The sequence below is a fragment of the Ceratotherium simum genome, chromosome 8 (assembly GCF_057802395.1).
Source record: "Ceratotherium simum simum isolate JZ-2026a chromosome 8, ASM5780239v1, whole genome shotgun sequence".
Classification (NCBI taxonomy): domain Eukaryota; kingdom Metazoa; phylum Chordata; class Mammalia; order Perissodactyla; family Rhinocerotidae; genus Ceratotherium; species Ceratotherium simum.
In genome coordinates this window covers 7,711,782-7,726,901 of record NC_141907.1, presented here as the reverse complement: position 1 = coordinate 7,726,901, position 15,120 = coordinate 7,711,782, and the positions used below count along the sequence as shown (strand labels likewise).

The 15,120-nt window shown below is 54.6% G+C and overlaps 1 protein-coding gene across 2 annotated transcripts in view; it reads left to right on the top strand.

Annotated features, from left to right (window-relative positions):
* The first annotated feature begins 3,248 nt into the window (after nucleotides 1-3,248).
* The window catches only part of WDR1 (WD repeat domain 1), a 45,448-nt gene continuing 33,576 nt past the window's right edge, over nucleotides 3,249-15,120 (top strand). Inside the window, exons 1-2 of one of the 2 annotated variants that reach the window (XM_087434922.1) lie at nucleotides 3,249-3,410; nucleotides 3,858-3,979. In XM_087434922.1, coding sequence (XP_087291048.1) covers nucleotides 3,395-3,410; nucleotides 3,858-3,979 — 138 coding nt within the window. In that variant the 5' untranslated portion in view covers nucleotides 3,249-3,394. The remainder of the gene's footprint in view (nucleotides 3,411-3,857; nucleotides 3,980-15,120) is intronic. The other variant, XM_087434921.1, reaches the window with a different exon arrangement.

Below are 15,120 nucleotides of genomic sequence, written 5' to 3'. Positions count from 1 at the left end.
ACGCTTGTCTGCTGGGCCCCACACTAAGTGTTAGAAAAAAACATGTGGTCCCTGTTCTCCTGTTTACAATGGGCGCGGGAGGCAATTCAATTTAATCCAGCAGGCATAAGAATGAATGTGTAACAAATATTGCCTAAGCATCGTCTGAGAATTCACAGCTGAATGGACTGGCCTTGAACTGGGGCGTCAGGGAAGGCCCAGGAACAGCAGGTGCAGAGTGGCAGAACTGAAAGGCCTCGGTGGTGGTCTTGATGGCAGTCCCGGGTGGCCTGAACAGCAAGACCCAGGGAAGGAGCTACTTGAGCCAGGAAGGATCTGGGTGTCCCAGGGGCCTTGTAGGCCTGGGGAAGTTGTTGGTCTCTATCTTCAGATAGAAGCAAAGAGGTGGGGAAGGCAGCAAGGTTTTGAAGTTACTCTGGTTGCAATGAGGGGCTCTGAGTGGACACAGGGAAAGCGGGTTAGGAGGTGGTTCAAGTAGCCCAGGTGAGGAGATTACCTTGAGAGCAGGGCAGTGTTTGGGATAGAGTGATCCATTCAAGAGATGCAGGCAATCAAAGTGACCAAATTTGGTGAAGGATTGAATGTGGAGGTGAGGACAGGGGTGGGTGAGGTTTCTGGCCAGTATAGCTGGAGATAGGGTCACTGGTCACCGCAGGAAGGGACATTCCAGAGGAGCAGTCTTTGTGCAGGGGAGGGGAGGGGAAGACAAGCTGTTTGGGTTCCTTTGGGCTTTGGTTTGGTCCAAGGAGGTGCCTTTAGGACATTCCCACTGAGACAATGAGGCAGTTGGTTAGAGGTGAGGTGGTCAGAGAAGTGCCTGAGCTGACACGTAGAGCAGCGAGTGGCTGGGGCACAGATGTTTCAGGGTTCCCACTGGAGATCAATGGCACAGTTAGAGGGTGTATTAACAAAGGTGTGGGTGAGGAGTAGGAGAGCCCGGGGTAAAGAACCACAGCTAGCCACAGATGACACCACTTAGATGTTACTGAGCTGAGACAAGCAAACTGAGGCCACCCAGGCGAATAACATCCCAGGGTCCCTCCTTTTCCTTTCTTCCAACCCCAGCAACTGCCTGCCGACTCACATTCTCTTTAGACATACCTATGATTTTTATGGTAAACAGCATCCCCACTCCCACCCAAACTTCTCAAACCTCCAGACCTACATATAACTTGCTCTTATGCTAAAAATAAGCCACAGAGCCTAGCATCCTTCCAGGGGTTTGGGAACGTTTTATCCAAGTTCGCTTTACAGTCTCATTTTTAGCAGCAGTAAGTCCCCCAAGGCTTTAAGCACCCACATAAAGGTTACCAGTCTGCAAAAGCTTGAGATTGGTGCCTTTGTTTTACTTCCATGCAACAGCCCTTCCATTACCTAAGTGTCCTAGGGGTGAACTTAAGTTGTTCACATCTGCTCTTAACCGGTCTCATTAAGTTGCGCTAATTAAATCCTGGGTTCTCCGCAGAAAGTTACAGCCCTCCCTCATTTGTAAACCAATTGTTTTTTGTTCCTACTTGAGGAATCTCACCATTTTGTACAAAGACATATCTAGGGCCCTTCAGTTCACAAAACCACCTTTACTTCCATTGTTTCTCGATCAGGGATTACATGTGGGGTGCAGGCTCATCCATGTGACCATCTACCATGTGCAAGAGATATACTGGAGAAAAAAGTCCTAGGGAAGGGATATCAGGAATGTGTTTGCAAGGGCTGGAAAGCTGCAGTTTAAAATAAAGGGTCAGGGTAGTTGACATTCCTTAAAGTGACACTTATGCAACGAAGAACTTTTGCAGGAGGTAAGAATTCCAGGTAGAGAACAGATGTCACAGAGGCCCTGGGGACAGGAGCACGCCTGGGGCATTCCCAGAGCATCAAAGAGGCCAGTGTGCTGAAGAAAGCAAGGGAGAGGATACAGCTGAGAGCAGAGGGTAGTAAATGGAGCCTCAAGTAACCCCGAGACCTATGTCCTAGAGCGTAGGCAGCCATTTTCAGGACTTGAGCTTTTACTTTGAGACTCAGCTCCTACAGGTTCTAAGCTAAGGAATAGCTAAATTTGATTTACAGTTTGAAAGGAACACTCAGCCTGCAATCTAGAGACCAGATTGAGATGAAGATGGGGAAGAGCAGGAGCATAAACCAAGAGGCCAGATAGGAAACACCTGCAATACCTTCAGGGCTTGGCTCTGCAGGAGTAATACCCAAGAGGCAAGAAGTGATTAACCCGGCTACGTTTTGAAAATAGAGCTAACAGGATTTCCCAGCAGATTAGAAAGAAAAATAAAGTCAAGAATCACTGCAAAGTTCTCTAGCTTGGGTTTCTGAAAGTTGAAGTACCCGCGGATGCTTTACACAGCGTTCTTCTTGACTCTCCTTCCCCCTAACTCTGAGGAAAGACAGTATTCCCCACCCCCACCCCCCACGGAAAGATGGGGCTCAAAGTAACCGCCCTCAGAGCTCCTGCCTTTCCCCTTTCAACGAGCCGCTGCCCCCATCTTACAAGTGGAAGTTCCCTTTTTTGTTTTCTTAATTAGGAAATAAACCTTGGGCTTTCTTAGAACTTAGATCCCCTTCGCTCACTGGCTCCTTAGCTTTCTAAAAGGAAGTTCTAGAGAGAGAGAGAGCTCGGCCGAGCAAAGCACATCCCTAAAGCTCCTGCTGCCAGCAGTTGTTTTCGAGGAAGGGCAACTCCCATTTACTCATGCTTTAAAAAAAAGAAAAAGCCCCCCTGTGTTCGCAGGACCCGAGCCGGCGCCGCACAGCTTCTGCAAACAGCGGGCGCCGACTCGGCCGGAAGGCTGGCGGCTCGGGAACGACCGCCCCGCAAACACAGGCACGAAAAGGGCTCCCCCAGGCCCCCACCCACGCTCGCCTGTGCCGTCAGCACCTCGAATCCTCTGCAGAGGAAGCAACCCCACGAAACCCACACTTCCTTTCCCCGTGCCCCTAGAACGCGAGGAGACCCCACCTACCCTCCCCCAGGACTGTTCTAACGGCGAGCGCGTGCCGCGCCGCCTTTTCACGGGGCCGTGTGCTTACGTCACTTCCGGGGAGGGCCGCAGGGCGGGGCCAGGGCGGGGGGAGGGGACGGCCAGGTCCGCGCAGTCTCGCCGGGGCCGCGGCCGCCGAGCTGAGCGCTTGACTATATATGGTCAAAGCTGGGGGCGAGCCGCGCGCGGGGCCGCGCTTCCGGGTTCGGCGCGTCCGCAGCGGCAGCGCGCAGGGCAGGGCGCGAGCCGGCCTCGGAGCCGCGGCCTCGGACCGCCCCCTCCGCGCCCGGCACGCCCGGCGCCGCCTTTCGGCCCCTCTCCCCGGCTCGGCCTCGGCCAGGTCTGATTCGCGGCTCGCGCGGCCCGGAGGCTCTCAGCGAGCGCGGCGCGGTAACAAGTGGGCGAGGATGCCGTACGAGATCAGTAAGTGCCGCGCCCCCGTGGCCCCGGGGTGGGCGCCCGCGCTGCCGGGCCCCCTGGGCCATCGGCGGGGCGCGGGGCGCGGGCGGCCCGGCGGGATCCCCGGACGCGGGGGAGGGGTGCGGGCGCAGGCCGGCGAGCGCCCCGCCGCCCTGGGGGCGCCCGGCGACCATCCCGCCTGGGGGGCCCCCCAAAGTTGGCGCTGCGGACCGGGCCCGGCGGAGCCCCCGCGTCCCCGAAGGGCCCGGCCGGGAGCGCAGACCAGGAAGTCGCGCCGTCCCCTGCGCTCCTTCAAAGTGGCGGCCACCCCTCCCGGTGGAGGCAACAGGTGACCGGCTGAGACCGGTCCAGGGCGCCCCTCTCCTCCCCACCCTCCCCTCCGTCCTCAGCCCACGGGAGGCCATGCAGGGGCTGCCCCTAATGTGCCCTGCTGCTTTTGTGTCTCCGCAGAGAAGGTGTTCGCTAGCCTCCCCCAGGTGGAGAGGGGCGTCTCCAAAATCATCGGCGGCGACCCCAAGGGCAACAATTTTCTTTACACCAATGGAAAGTGCGTCATCCTTAGGAACATCGACGTGAGTATCCCCTTCCCCCCATCAGGCACCGGTTCCGTCCCTGCGGGCAGCCCTTAGGTTAATTCTCCTTCCCCTTCCTCCTCCTCCTCTCCCGCCCGGTGGCCTGGGGAGGGTGAGGACGCCACGCCCCCTCAGCCTTGGGACCACACCTAGCCCAGGAAGAAGGTTTGAAGTTAATCCAGGCCCAATTCTCTTTCTTCATGGGGAAACTGAGGCTCAGATTAGTCCAGTCCTTAAGAATAAGGGCTCTGGATTTGAGGGATCAGACAGACCCGGTCAGCTGCTGCTTGACCTTGGGGTGGTTGGTCGCTTGGGCCTCTCTCAGCCCCAGTTTCCTCATCTGTGAAAGGGAGATGATGAGATGAGGCTCCCCTGCCACTTCCTCTGGCTGCCTGAGCCCACTGAATGAGATGATGTGTCCCTCCAGCCCAGCAAGCCTGGCACTCACCCAGCACTTGGTAAATGGCACTTATGTTTCATCATTATTAGCACCCAGGGTCTCCCAGTGTGGCAGAGCCTGAACTCACGCCCAGGCCTCAGCACTCCAGCCTGATAGTCTCCCTACTGATCGGAGCCCCAGTGCAAAATCAGGAAGGAGTTTATTCCCATGAATCATTCACACAGGCATCCTGTACCCAGGCTGAGAATGCTTCTAGAGCCAGTTCTTTGGGAAATCCTCGCAAATTCCTGTTACTCCTCTGTAATTATTGAAACGATCCAGTCTGCTTGTCAATCTCCCCACTGCCGGGATTGCACACTGAAATCTTTCTCTCCCATTCTTCAGCCTGAGTGATGGAATGGGGGATGGAGTGGAGGTACCAGCACAGCCTTTGGAGGGGGGGCTCTCCTGAGCCCTGCTTGCGGATGGGCCTTGCCTACAGTGTGTAGGTGGGTGATTTTGATTGGCGATGCTCCCAGGGGATGTCAGCCTAAATTCACAGCTATTGTGAGTGATTACCCTTGGTGGGTTAGGATTGTCACTGATCAGACACACTTCCCCTCAGGAACCTCACAGCTGGCTGAGGGAGTGAAAGGGCTCTGTGGGCCTCTGCTTCCTCGTGTGTAAGAGGAGAGGCTTCTGTGTGGGCTGAGGTGCTGCTGGCTCTGCCTCCATCTCTCTGGTTAAGCCAGCTAGTTGCTCTTGTTCCTCTGCTGGAAGACGGCGCTTCCTTTGGCAGTTTCTGCTCTGCCCAGGATTGCTGGGCACCTCAAATGAGGGGACGGGTGGGTGTGAATGTGCTTTGAAGGTGTTAACAGCTACTCTGCTAGTCACACGGATTCCTAGAAAGCAGATCCGGCCTCGCTCAGAACTGGGGGAAGCATCGCCAAGGACTTAGATCATAATGATCCGAGGTCTTCTGTGTGAGGTCCTGCGATTTTGAGAAAATAAGAGTTGAGATGCCCATGAGTAGATACCCCTTTATTAGTCTGGCAAGTAAAATGCACTGAAGCATTCTCAGGGATGCAGGGCAGTGGGTACTTGGGTTTGCCCTTAACAGGCATGCATGTCACGGCAGTCTATGTTTGCTCCAGATGGGAGACCTCATGTGAGGTAGCTGCTATGTGTCTGGGGTTGTGAAAGGTTCTTAAACCACAGCAACTCCTTCGACCCCCACAGTGAGCCCATTGCTCTGCAGAGGGTCAGGGGTGAAGGAGCCAGTAACCAGAGCTGCTTCCAATGGAAAAGGTGTTCACAGCCACAGACAAGCTCTGCCTTTGTAGAAAGCATTCTCTGACTTTGAAACCCTTTCTGCTTGTTCCTTCTGAGATCTTTATTTTTACCAGTACCCTAGAGTCGACCATTCTTTTTTGAGAGTGCATCTGCTTTCCCTTCCCATCTATATTTAAGTGTCTGCACTGCCAGGACAGCATGGGATGCTGCTAATGTGTCCTTCCTGTCAGTTTTATTGGTGAACCATTAATACTCAAACAAAGTTGGGTACCATCTTTATTAGGGCAGAATACGCCTGGGAAAGTGAGACAAGTCCTCATGAACATTCAGGGTGTAGGAAGGAAAACGGTCTGGTTAGGATACAGGCTCAGAGAGTAGAGTAAGAGGCAGGAAAGGGAGGCTGGGATCAGATGGTGGAATGACCAACAGGTATCTGATTGGCATCCCAGACCCACACCAAATTTGGGATCCCCCTGAGTCTCCCCCATTCCTCCAGCTGTTCGGGCCCCAAACCTTGGACTTCTACTTAACTCCCCCCTTCTCTTCCATGCTGTATGTCATTCTTCAGCAAATTCTGTTGACTCTACATTTAAAATATCTTTAGAATCAGACAAATTTTCACCATTTCCTGTTTCCGTCCTCATCCACATTACCATCCTCTCGCCTGGATTGCAAAAAAGCCTCGAACTGGTCTCCCCGCTTCCACCCTGGCTCTCCTCCAGTCTCCTCTCAACACCACGGCTGGACTGGTTATGTTAAAATCGGAGATCAGGTTACTCCTTTGCTCTCCCTTACCATGGCTGATAGGGCCTCACCGGCTAGCCTTGCACCTTGGATCTCACCTCGCAGCCCCCCTTCCCTCACTCAGCTCCAGGCACACTTGCTCCCGTGTCTTTTCTGGAACATGCCACATATCTGTCTCAGGACCTGGGGGTTGCAGTGGCCTTTGCCTGGATATTCTTTCCTCAAATAGCTGCACGGCTTGCTCCCCATCTTCCTTGGGGTTTCTGTTTAGGTGTCACCGTATCAGAGGGGCTTCCCCTAAGCTACATTCGCATCCTGGCCTTCTCTACCCCTCGGTGCTAACATGGAGCGAGCTGGCAAGCAGGCCACCGCAGCCTGCGAGTGCATGTGTGCTTCTGCCTGTCTTCCCGAATGAGACTGTAGCTCTGTGACAGCAGAGCTTTGTTATCCTGTTTCGTTCACTAATATGTCCTCGCCTAGAGGGCTGCCTGCCACGGAACAGGTGCTCAATGAGTTATTTGTTGATGGAAAGGTCTTGCGAGCTGGGCTGTGTCATGGAGGTAATAGGCAGCCGCTGAAGGTTTTACTGCATGGAAGTGAGAAAGGCTCGGCCTGCTTCAGGTTGCTGGACCTGAATTGTATGGCGTCCACCTTCTTTCAGACAAATCAGGCCTCGGTCCACTTGCTGACCTTCCACGTGGAGCCACCACTGTCATTCACTTTGTTGGCTTGAAGGCTGTTTGTGAACCCAGCATCATGGTACTTCTTAAGCTTGTAGAAAGGAGTTTCTTATCTATTCTCTTTCAACACATCTGATTGCCAGACCTTGGACAGGAAATGCTCCTCTGCAGAGTTAAAAAGCATGTGGTGATGTGGCCATCCAGAAATGAGTATTCCAGAAGGAGAGAACCTGATGTGTTCTTACCCGGAGGCCCACATCACCACTGCACACGGTGTAAAGACTGGGAGGGTTGCTTCTAGTGGCTGTGAAGGAACCTCTTCATGATTCTAAACCGCCCAGGATCACTTCCCTGGAAAACAGCTTTGGCAATGAGCTTCCCGGCAGAGGCCCCTTACAAGCTGCCAGGAGCAGCCAGCAGATTTGCTACAAGCGCACGTTTGGGGCTTGCTGTATAAACTATCCAATCCCCAGATTCCAGAACTAAAATATATATCTATTTGATAAAATCATGTATATAAAGTTAAAATTCCAGGCAGTGAAGTGTTCGTAGCGGTTTGACATTGCTGTGCTTCTAGGCACAGTACCAGTGGGCTCATCTCCTTGAGCAGGGGAGAGACCAGGTTGGGGGATGTGGAACTTGAGTGCTGGGTTTCGCAGAAGTGATCTGACAGTCATGTGCAGAAGGACCACCTGTGCGTCCCCTACAGGTGGGGGTGTGTGTGTACGTGAAGGGACAGATGGCCCGAGAAGGACTGACTTCGTCCCTTCTGTCCAGTTGCATATGCCTATGAGTCCCTGCTGTATGTCCAGGACGGCCACCAGCCCTGTGGGGAGCACAGATACAGATGCCCTGCCTGCACAGAGCTCGCTGACTTGGGTGGGGGTGAAACGAGCCGCCGGGCGATGGAAGGCAGTGGCGTGTTGGATTACCACCTGGACAGCACATGCGTGGGGTCTAGAGCCAGGAGAACACCCAGGGTCCTCTAGTCTGACCTTTAAGAAGTGAGGAGACGTCTCAGCAAAGGCCTTAGAGCTGCATGGTGCCCGAGTCAGGGGTAGGGGAGACTTCTTGGCTCTCGGGCTAGTGAACCTCAGGTGCTTTGGCTGTGACATCTTGGTGTCCCTCCCATTGCCAGTCACAGCAGGGGCTCCCTGAGTGTTAGCAGGCCCCGGGGAAGGCATTTCCATTTCTCTCCCCACCGCTCTTTTTTTCTCCTCCACCTCCTGTTCCCTAAGCTCCAGTCCACGCTGTTACACACACTTATCAAGCATCTGCTTTGAGGTGAAGCCCATGCCAGGCCCTGGAGACAGCCCAGCCAGGGGCATGTCCCCCCGGCGCTCGCAGTCTTGGGAACGGGACTGTCCTAAGGGGAAGCCAAGGTGCTGTGGGGCACTCACCACAGAAGGATCTGGGCAGCTGTGGCCCAAGGCGGGGGCCTGGAGGCTCTATGCTGCCAGTCAGGTGGAGCAGGGGCCGCGAGAAGGTCCCACAGAGGTTGCAGAGTTTCGGGGCCTGGAGAGATGGTTGTGGCTGGAGTGCTGGGCCTGAGAGGAATGGACGGAACAGGCAGGACAGGTGTGCAGGGCTCTGGTGGTGGGTGGTCAGGCAGCCCTGCAACAGAGCCGGCCCTGTTCTGGTGGTCATCAGAATGGTTACAAGGTTAGGCAGACGCGTAAGATGATCAACTCTGCAGTAGGGCAATTGTTCTGTATCTGGGATTTGAGGCAGGGAGAGCGATTAGGGAGCTGCTCCAAGATTAACACATTGCTCAGCAAGTGCTAATCAGCTGGGACAGCCCATCCGTGGTTCTTGATGTTTCCCACACACATTCACTAAACTCCCGTCCTGCTGAGCCCTGCCCATGGCCACTGTCCCCAAGATTTTAATCAGTGGTTCTCAGTGAAAGGCGATGTTGCCCCCACCCCACCCCCCTGTGGGATATTTGGCAATGTCTGAAGGCTGTTTTGTGCTCCTGGTATCTAGTGGGTAGGGGCCAGGGATGTTGCCAAACATCCCACAATGCACAGGACTGTCCCACAATAAAGAATTATCTGGCCCAAAATGTCACTAGTGCCAAAGAACCCTGGTAGATAACATTGTAACACACCGGGTTAAGCACTTTAAAAGAAGAATGTCATGAGCGATTTGGGAACAAGAGAGAAGAACCAGCTGCCACAGCAGCAGGGAAGGCTTTTGGAGGTGGGGCACATTTGAGTTGGGTTTTGGAAGATGAGTAAGAGTTCTTCACGAAGAGGATTGAGACAGCAGCATAGCAGAGATGGAGAGAATCGAGACAGGGAACCACATGTGCACAGAGTTCGAAAGAACTTTGACTTGTGTCCTCTCAGCACCATTATGGACTCTGCAGGTGGTTTTGGTACCTTTCTTATCCTGTTGATGGGGATGTGGAGAGGGATGTCAAAGGCTATTTTTAGGTAAAAGGAAAGGTTGCAGCTTCCTGCTTGAGGCTAGCGGAGAGGTGGTCCTGTTTGTGGTTGGCTTGTAGACGTTGAGCCTGCCCCAGAATGGTTGGAGGTGCTCACCCAGATCCCTCCCCAGTCCCGACCCTTGTAACGTGGTCCCCCGCTCCCTGCAGGGCCTTATTACAGATGGCACGTGGACCCCGGAGTGCAAAGGGCCCTTTTTACCTCTCCAGAGTCTCAGGTGGAGTCTCCCGGCTTTGGTGTGATACACCCTTTAGAAAGACCGGGATCCTAAGCTTTGTCGGCTTACTTGTGGCTGCTACCCACAGGTCTTACCTCTGCTCTCCGGGGTCTTACTCAGAAAAGGACCATTCCTCAATCCCAACATAGGCACTCTAGTCCTGCCCCGTACGCCCGCCCCTGTTCTCTGGGAGCACTAGCTTATTCCAGTCCAGTGCACAACCCTGAGAACTGCCTCTGGCACCAGAGCTGGTCTTTGCTGAGCACATTTTGTGCTGGGCAGTGGCTGAGCGCTTGGTGTACTTGCCTCATTTGGTTCAGTTCCCACGTCTGTAAGAATGGGGAGAATGTTATTATGGGGTCAGCGTGAGATGTGACTGAGTTGATTCACAAGCATCCCTAGAGGGTTGCCTGGGCTGTGGCAGTGCGCCTGCCTTCCTCTTCACCACTGCCCTGTGGGTGGCATCTCTCCCTTGTGAGAGATGAGAACACTGGAGCCCCAGCAGGTGCTAGGATTTGAACCCAGGCCGCCACTGCCAAAGTCTCCCCTCGTGACTCCTCAGAAGGCTCTGGGCAGGCAGGGGGAAAGGGGAGGACAGGAAGAGGGGTGGCATGTCCTGTGTCCAGTGGGGCATGGCGTGCCCAGGGTCACGTGGGGAGCCCTTGCAGGCCCCGGTTCTAAGGCTTGGTTTGCCTCATCAGGAAGGGCTGAGCTTGGATGCAGGAACGCAAGTCGTTCCAGGCGTGGCGGGACTATGCCTGGCCTGGCCCTCCAGCTGAGTGACCTGGCTCCATTCAGTGCTGAAACTTGAGTGTCGGCCAGTGCAAACTTCTGTTCCCTGAGGTACAGAACCAGGCCTGTAAATGAGTGAATAAAACTGACGAATAAAGGCTCTTACCTGAGTTCAGGTCCCAGCCCCACCACTTCCCATTGGGTGGCCTTGGGCACGTCATTCTGGGTCTCTGCCTGAGTTTCTTCGCCTGTAAGAGGGGTTAAAAGGTGACTTCCTTTTAGGGGTGTTGTGAGGTTTCAAAGAGAATCAACTGGAAGGTCCACCCGCTGTCTGAGAGTGAGTCGTCAGCCTACCATGATTGTTTCTTCATCAGCAGCTGTCAGGTTCCGGCATGCCCTGGTCTTGGAGGCTGCAGTGTCAAATAAAACACGGACCCTACCCTTTGTGGGATCCACTTAGTGAGAAGCTAAGGGGGTATAAGAATGACATGTAGTACAAGGTAGAAACTGATAAGGGCGGTGGGTTGGGAGGATAGGGAAGGTGGCGTGGGAGTTCAGGGCTGGGAGAGATTGTTTCTAGCTTGGAGCATCAGGGAAGGCTTCTTGAAGGAGGTGGCCTTTGCCCTGGGCGTTAGAAGATATTAGGAGACTGCCTGGGGATCAGGAAGGCGGGAAGGCGTTCCAGACTGAGGCAGATAAAGGGAAGAATGTCACTGTAGTAATTTGATAAGGAGGGTGGAGGGCGTAATGGGAAATGGACTTTGGATCGCAGCTCAGAGCTCAATCTGGGTAAGAGGGAGCCATGCAGGTTGCGCAGGGCGGTGCTCACCGGTTCCTACTTGGTGGCCGGTCGCCATTTGTGTGAAGCATTGGCTCACTGCTGGATCCCCAGGGCCAGCCCAGGGCGGATGGGGGAGTTCTTGGAAGGAACGAGGGGGCCATACTTTGTGCATTCTTGCTGCCCTGTGGGGCAGTGTGGGGGGCTTAGCCTCTGGGTGCAGACCCTCCGGTCTGGAAGGACAGAGGTTTGTGGAGCTGACTTGCTCTGCAATAATTTGAGTTTGGCCTCAGTCGCCAGTGCACAGAGGGCCCTGCAGATTGTGTGGACTGCACAGGTCCAGCTTCCAGTGACTGCTTCCAGGAACCGGGAGTATTTAGAAAGCCAGCACTCTGAAAGGTAATCCTGGAAGGTCATGCTCACTTTGCCCGGTTGCCCGGGGCTGTCTGTGGACGCTCCAGGGGACCATGAGCAGCCACAGCAGAGTGCTGTGTCACACAGCTTCAGAGAGGCCTTCCATCAGGTTCACGGTGGGCCAGGTGCCATGGTAGATGCTGCCACGCCCTGTGACCTGGGCCATCCCTCAAGCTGACCTGTAAATAATGTGGTGACCTCTGACCCCTACCTCAGCCCTGAGCCCAGGGGACAGAAGGAATGTGAAAGAGCTTTAGGGAGCACAGGGGTGGCTCAGACACTGCCCTGGACGGAGCGTGTTTAAATGACTGTCTCAGCTCTGTTGGAGTGAGTCTCCACAGGGCCAGGGCCGAGGTTGGAGAGGTGTCGGGGAGGTCATTTGGTTTGCTGGTCCTGGGGAGGGTCCCCGGCGCACAAGTGGGCCCTGAACCAGCCTCAGGTGGCGGCCAGAGCGCCATCACCCCACTGCTCCTGCAGACGTGTGGGGTCTGCAGACGTGTGACGGCGCGGCCCGTGGTCCTGAGGCTGTGTCACATCTGTGACTGCTCGAGCACCATACTTTTCATGTCTTCTGTGAGGCTCTGTGACACCCCAGGTGTGGGGGAGCATTCTGGGGCTCATCCCAGGGTCCCCCGGCCCTGAGCTCTGCCCCTCGCTCACCGTTGCCAAGCACCCACTGGCAGGCCCTGCGCTGGGCACTGAGCTCAGCGGGGACCCTATGTGGGAAGGGGAGGGCGCCTCCTGTTCCTGCCCCCAGGTGGACCCAGGGAGGGAAGGGGCCTTGCACGGGTCAGGGGTCATGGGGGGTCTGGGAAGAGTGGAGGCGGCAAGTCAGGCCCTGCAGCTCCTGAGGGAAGGATTTCAAGCAGGAGAGTGAGGTGAGCAGAGTTGGGACCCCGAGGCTGTGGTGGATTGATAGAAGGTCGAGATCAATTAAAAAGATATCGTCGTGATCCCAGGAGGCACAGGAAGAACTGGGGGGAGTCTGTGGCCCAGGTGGAAAGAGGAGCTGGGTTTGGAAGCTGTGGAAGAAGAGTGGGCCGGGCTGGGACGGGCCTGGGGTGGAGGGCGAGATGACAGGAGGTTTAGTGGGCTCTCTCAGCCTCTGCCCACATCCGCTAGGCGGCCATGGGACCTCCCGTGCCAGGGCTTCCTGCTGGTGTCTGCCTGAAGTCTCCTGTCCTCTGAGGGCGAGAGCTGGCGGGGCCTGCAGCAGGGCAGGAAGGAAGGCCCGGAGGAGGGCGCCCTGGCCTCCGCACCTTGTTCTCAATGGTCGGTCTCCCTAGGCCCTCCAAGGGGGATGCTCCTTGGTGCTCCCAGAACTGGCTGTCTTCTCTTCCCTCGTTTTCCCCCTTCCTGAGCCCTTCTCCAAATAGGTACTCATTCCAAATCCTGTTCTCCTTCCCTGAGACAGCAAGAGAGGGAGGAGGAGTGGGGAGAGGGTTGGGTCCCAGTCCTTGTGCCGGCTGGACCCGCTGATCTGGAATGAGCCTGACCTGTGGTGGGACGCTTGGGGGCAGGGGAGGTGTCATTTCCGGCTCCAGCAGCTGGCCCTCCTGTGTGCGGGGCAGTGGCAGAGGCTGCTGCTGACTCAGATGTGGTCATTGTGCTCAGCCTAGAGACGCGTCCCCTCGCTGGCCCAGTTGTGCACTGTATGTGGAATACGGGCGAGGGTGGTGTCTCATCCAGCCCAGGATTCTGGTGCTGAGCCTGCTGGGGATGACCCTGGGGGTTCACACACCCTGACCATTTAGGGGAAGGATATTCTAAGGGCAGAACTTCCTCCCAGGCTGCCGCCTACTCACCTTCCGTCCCTCCCCCAGGGCCCCTTGGAGCCCACCTTTTTAAAGGCAATGCCAGGATGAGTGCCGGCATGGGTGGTTCGTCGCCTGTGGGATGGCTTTCTCATCTGGTCAGTGGGCTCATAGTGCCCACCATATAGGGTGTAAGGCCCCTCAGTCAGCCTTGAAACAGACACGATGGCAGCCTGTCCACAGACCGCTTTGCCAGCTGCTTTGTGCAGGAACTCTCCATGTTAAGAGTGAAGGACCCGTCTGGGCTGGGGCGGGTGGGGTTAGGCAGGCATTTGATGGATACCAGGCACCATGGTTGTATTGAGGTGCAATTTAGATACAATAAAATTTAAGTGTACAACTTGAGTTTTGACAAATACAGTCCCAGAACCACCACCACAGTCATGATGTAGAACATGCCAGTCATTCCAGAATGTGCCCTCTAAGCCCTTCAGTCACTTGGCTCCCTCCACCCCCAGCCCCTACCAGTTGTTCTGCTTTGTCACTTTAGGTTGCCTTTTCTAGAATTTCATAAAACAGGAATCATGCAGTACAGTGTTGTCTTTTGTGTCTGGCTTTTCCCTGTAACGTTTTTGAGATTCAGCGTGTCGTTGAATATAATATGGTTTGCTCTTTATTGCTGAGTCGTATTCCCCTGGAAGGATACAGCACAGCTTGTTTCTCCAGTCACCCATTGGTAGACATTGCGTGGTTCCCCTTTGGGGCTGTTACGAGTAAAGGCATGTTTGAACCTTTGCGTGTGTGTCTTTGTGGACATGTGGGTTTAGCTGTCTTGCTGGGTTTTTGTATGGTAACTATGTTTAACTTTATAAATAACCAGCCAAACTGTTTTCTGGCTGCATAATTTTGGGTTCCCACCAGCAATATGTGAACATTCCGGTGCCCCCCCTCCATCTTGCCAACATTTGGTGATGTCAGTCTTTTATTTTAATAAAGAATTAGGTAATAAAAGATATTTCATTGTAGTTCTCATTTGTAATTCCCAAAAGGCTAATGATATTGAGCACCTTTTCATGTGCTTGCCATTCATAGTATCTTCTTTGGATCCCTGATACCTAATTTCATTAGCAAATGTTTGTTCCAAGATGGATTAATTTATGAACCACATATATTAAGTGCCTGCTACGTTCACGTAATACTAAATGTGAAGTCCTAGGGGTGAAAGAGAAGGACTGTGTAAACTTGTCCCCCCCCTCAAAAACACTTCTCCAGCACCTGTTATTTGCTAGTTGCTGTGATGGTGAACGAGCTAAATGTACATGAAGCAGGTTAGAGAAGAGGGACGAGAAGGTTGGGGACTGCAGCGTGTCATACCTGCCTCAGGGGCGTGTCCAGTGCTTTGGAAGCGCAGAGAGAACTGGCCGCCAAAGGAAGCTCGTGCAGATGGCCCTTCTGTTAGGTCTGGTAGATAAGTAGGTGTTAGCAGGCAGGGAGAGGTGTTGCTGGCCGAGTGAACAGTATTTACAGAGACGTTGGGCTGGCAAGAATGGCAGAACGGTGGTGACAGGGCTAGAATTTAGGGTGTACTTCTCTGGTCTCAGTCTGGTGGGATGGCAGGTGGGGATCCTGCGGCCGGGAGGCTGGGAAGAGTACAGGCCTCTGATCTTGTCGAGGGGTGTGAGGAGATGAGGGAGAGGAGA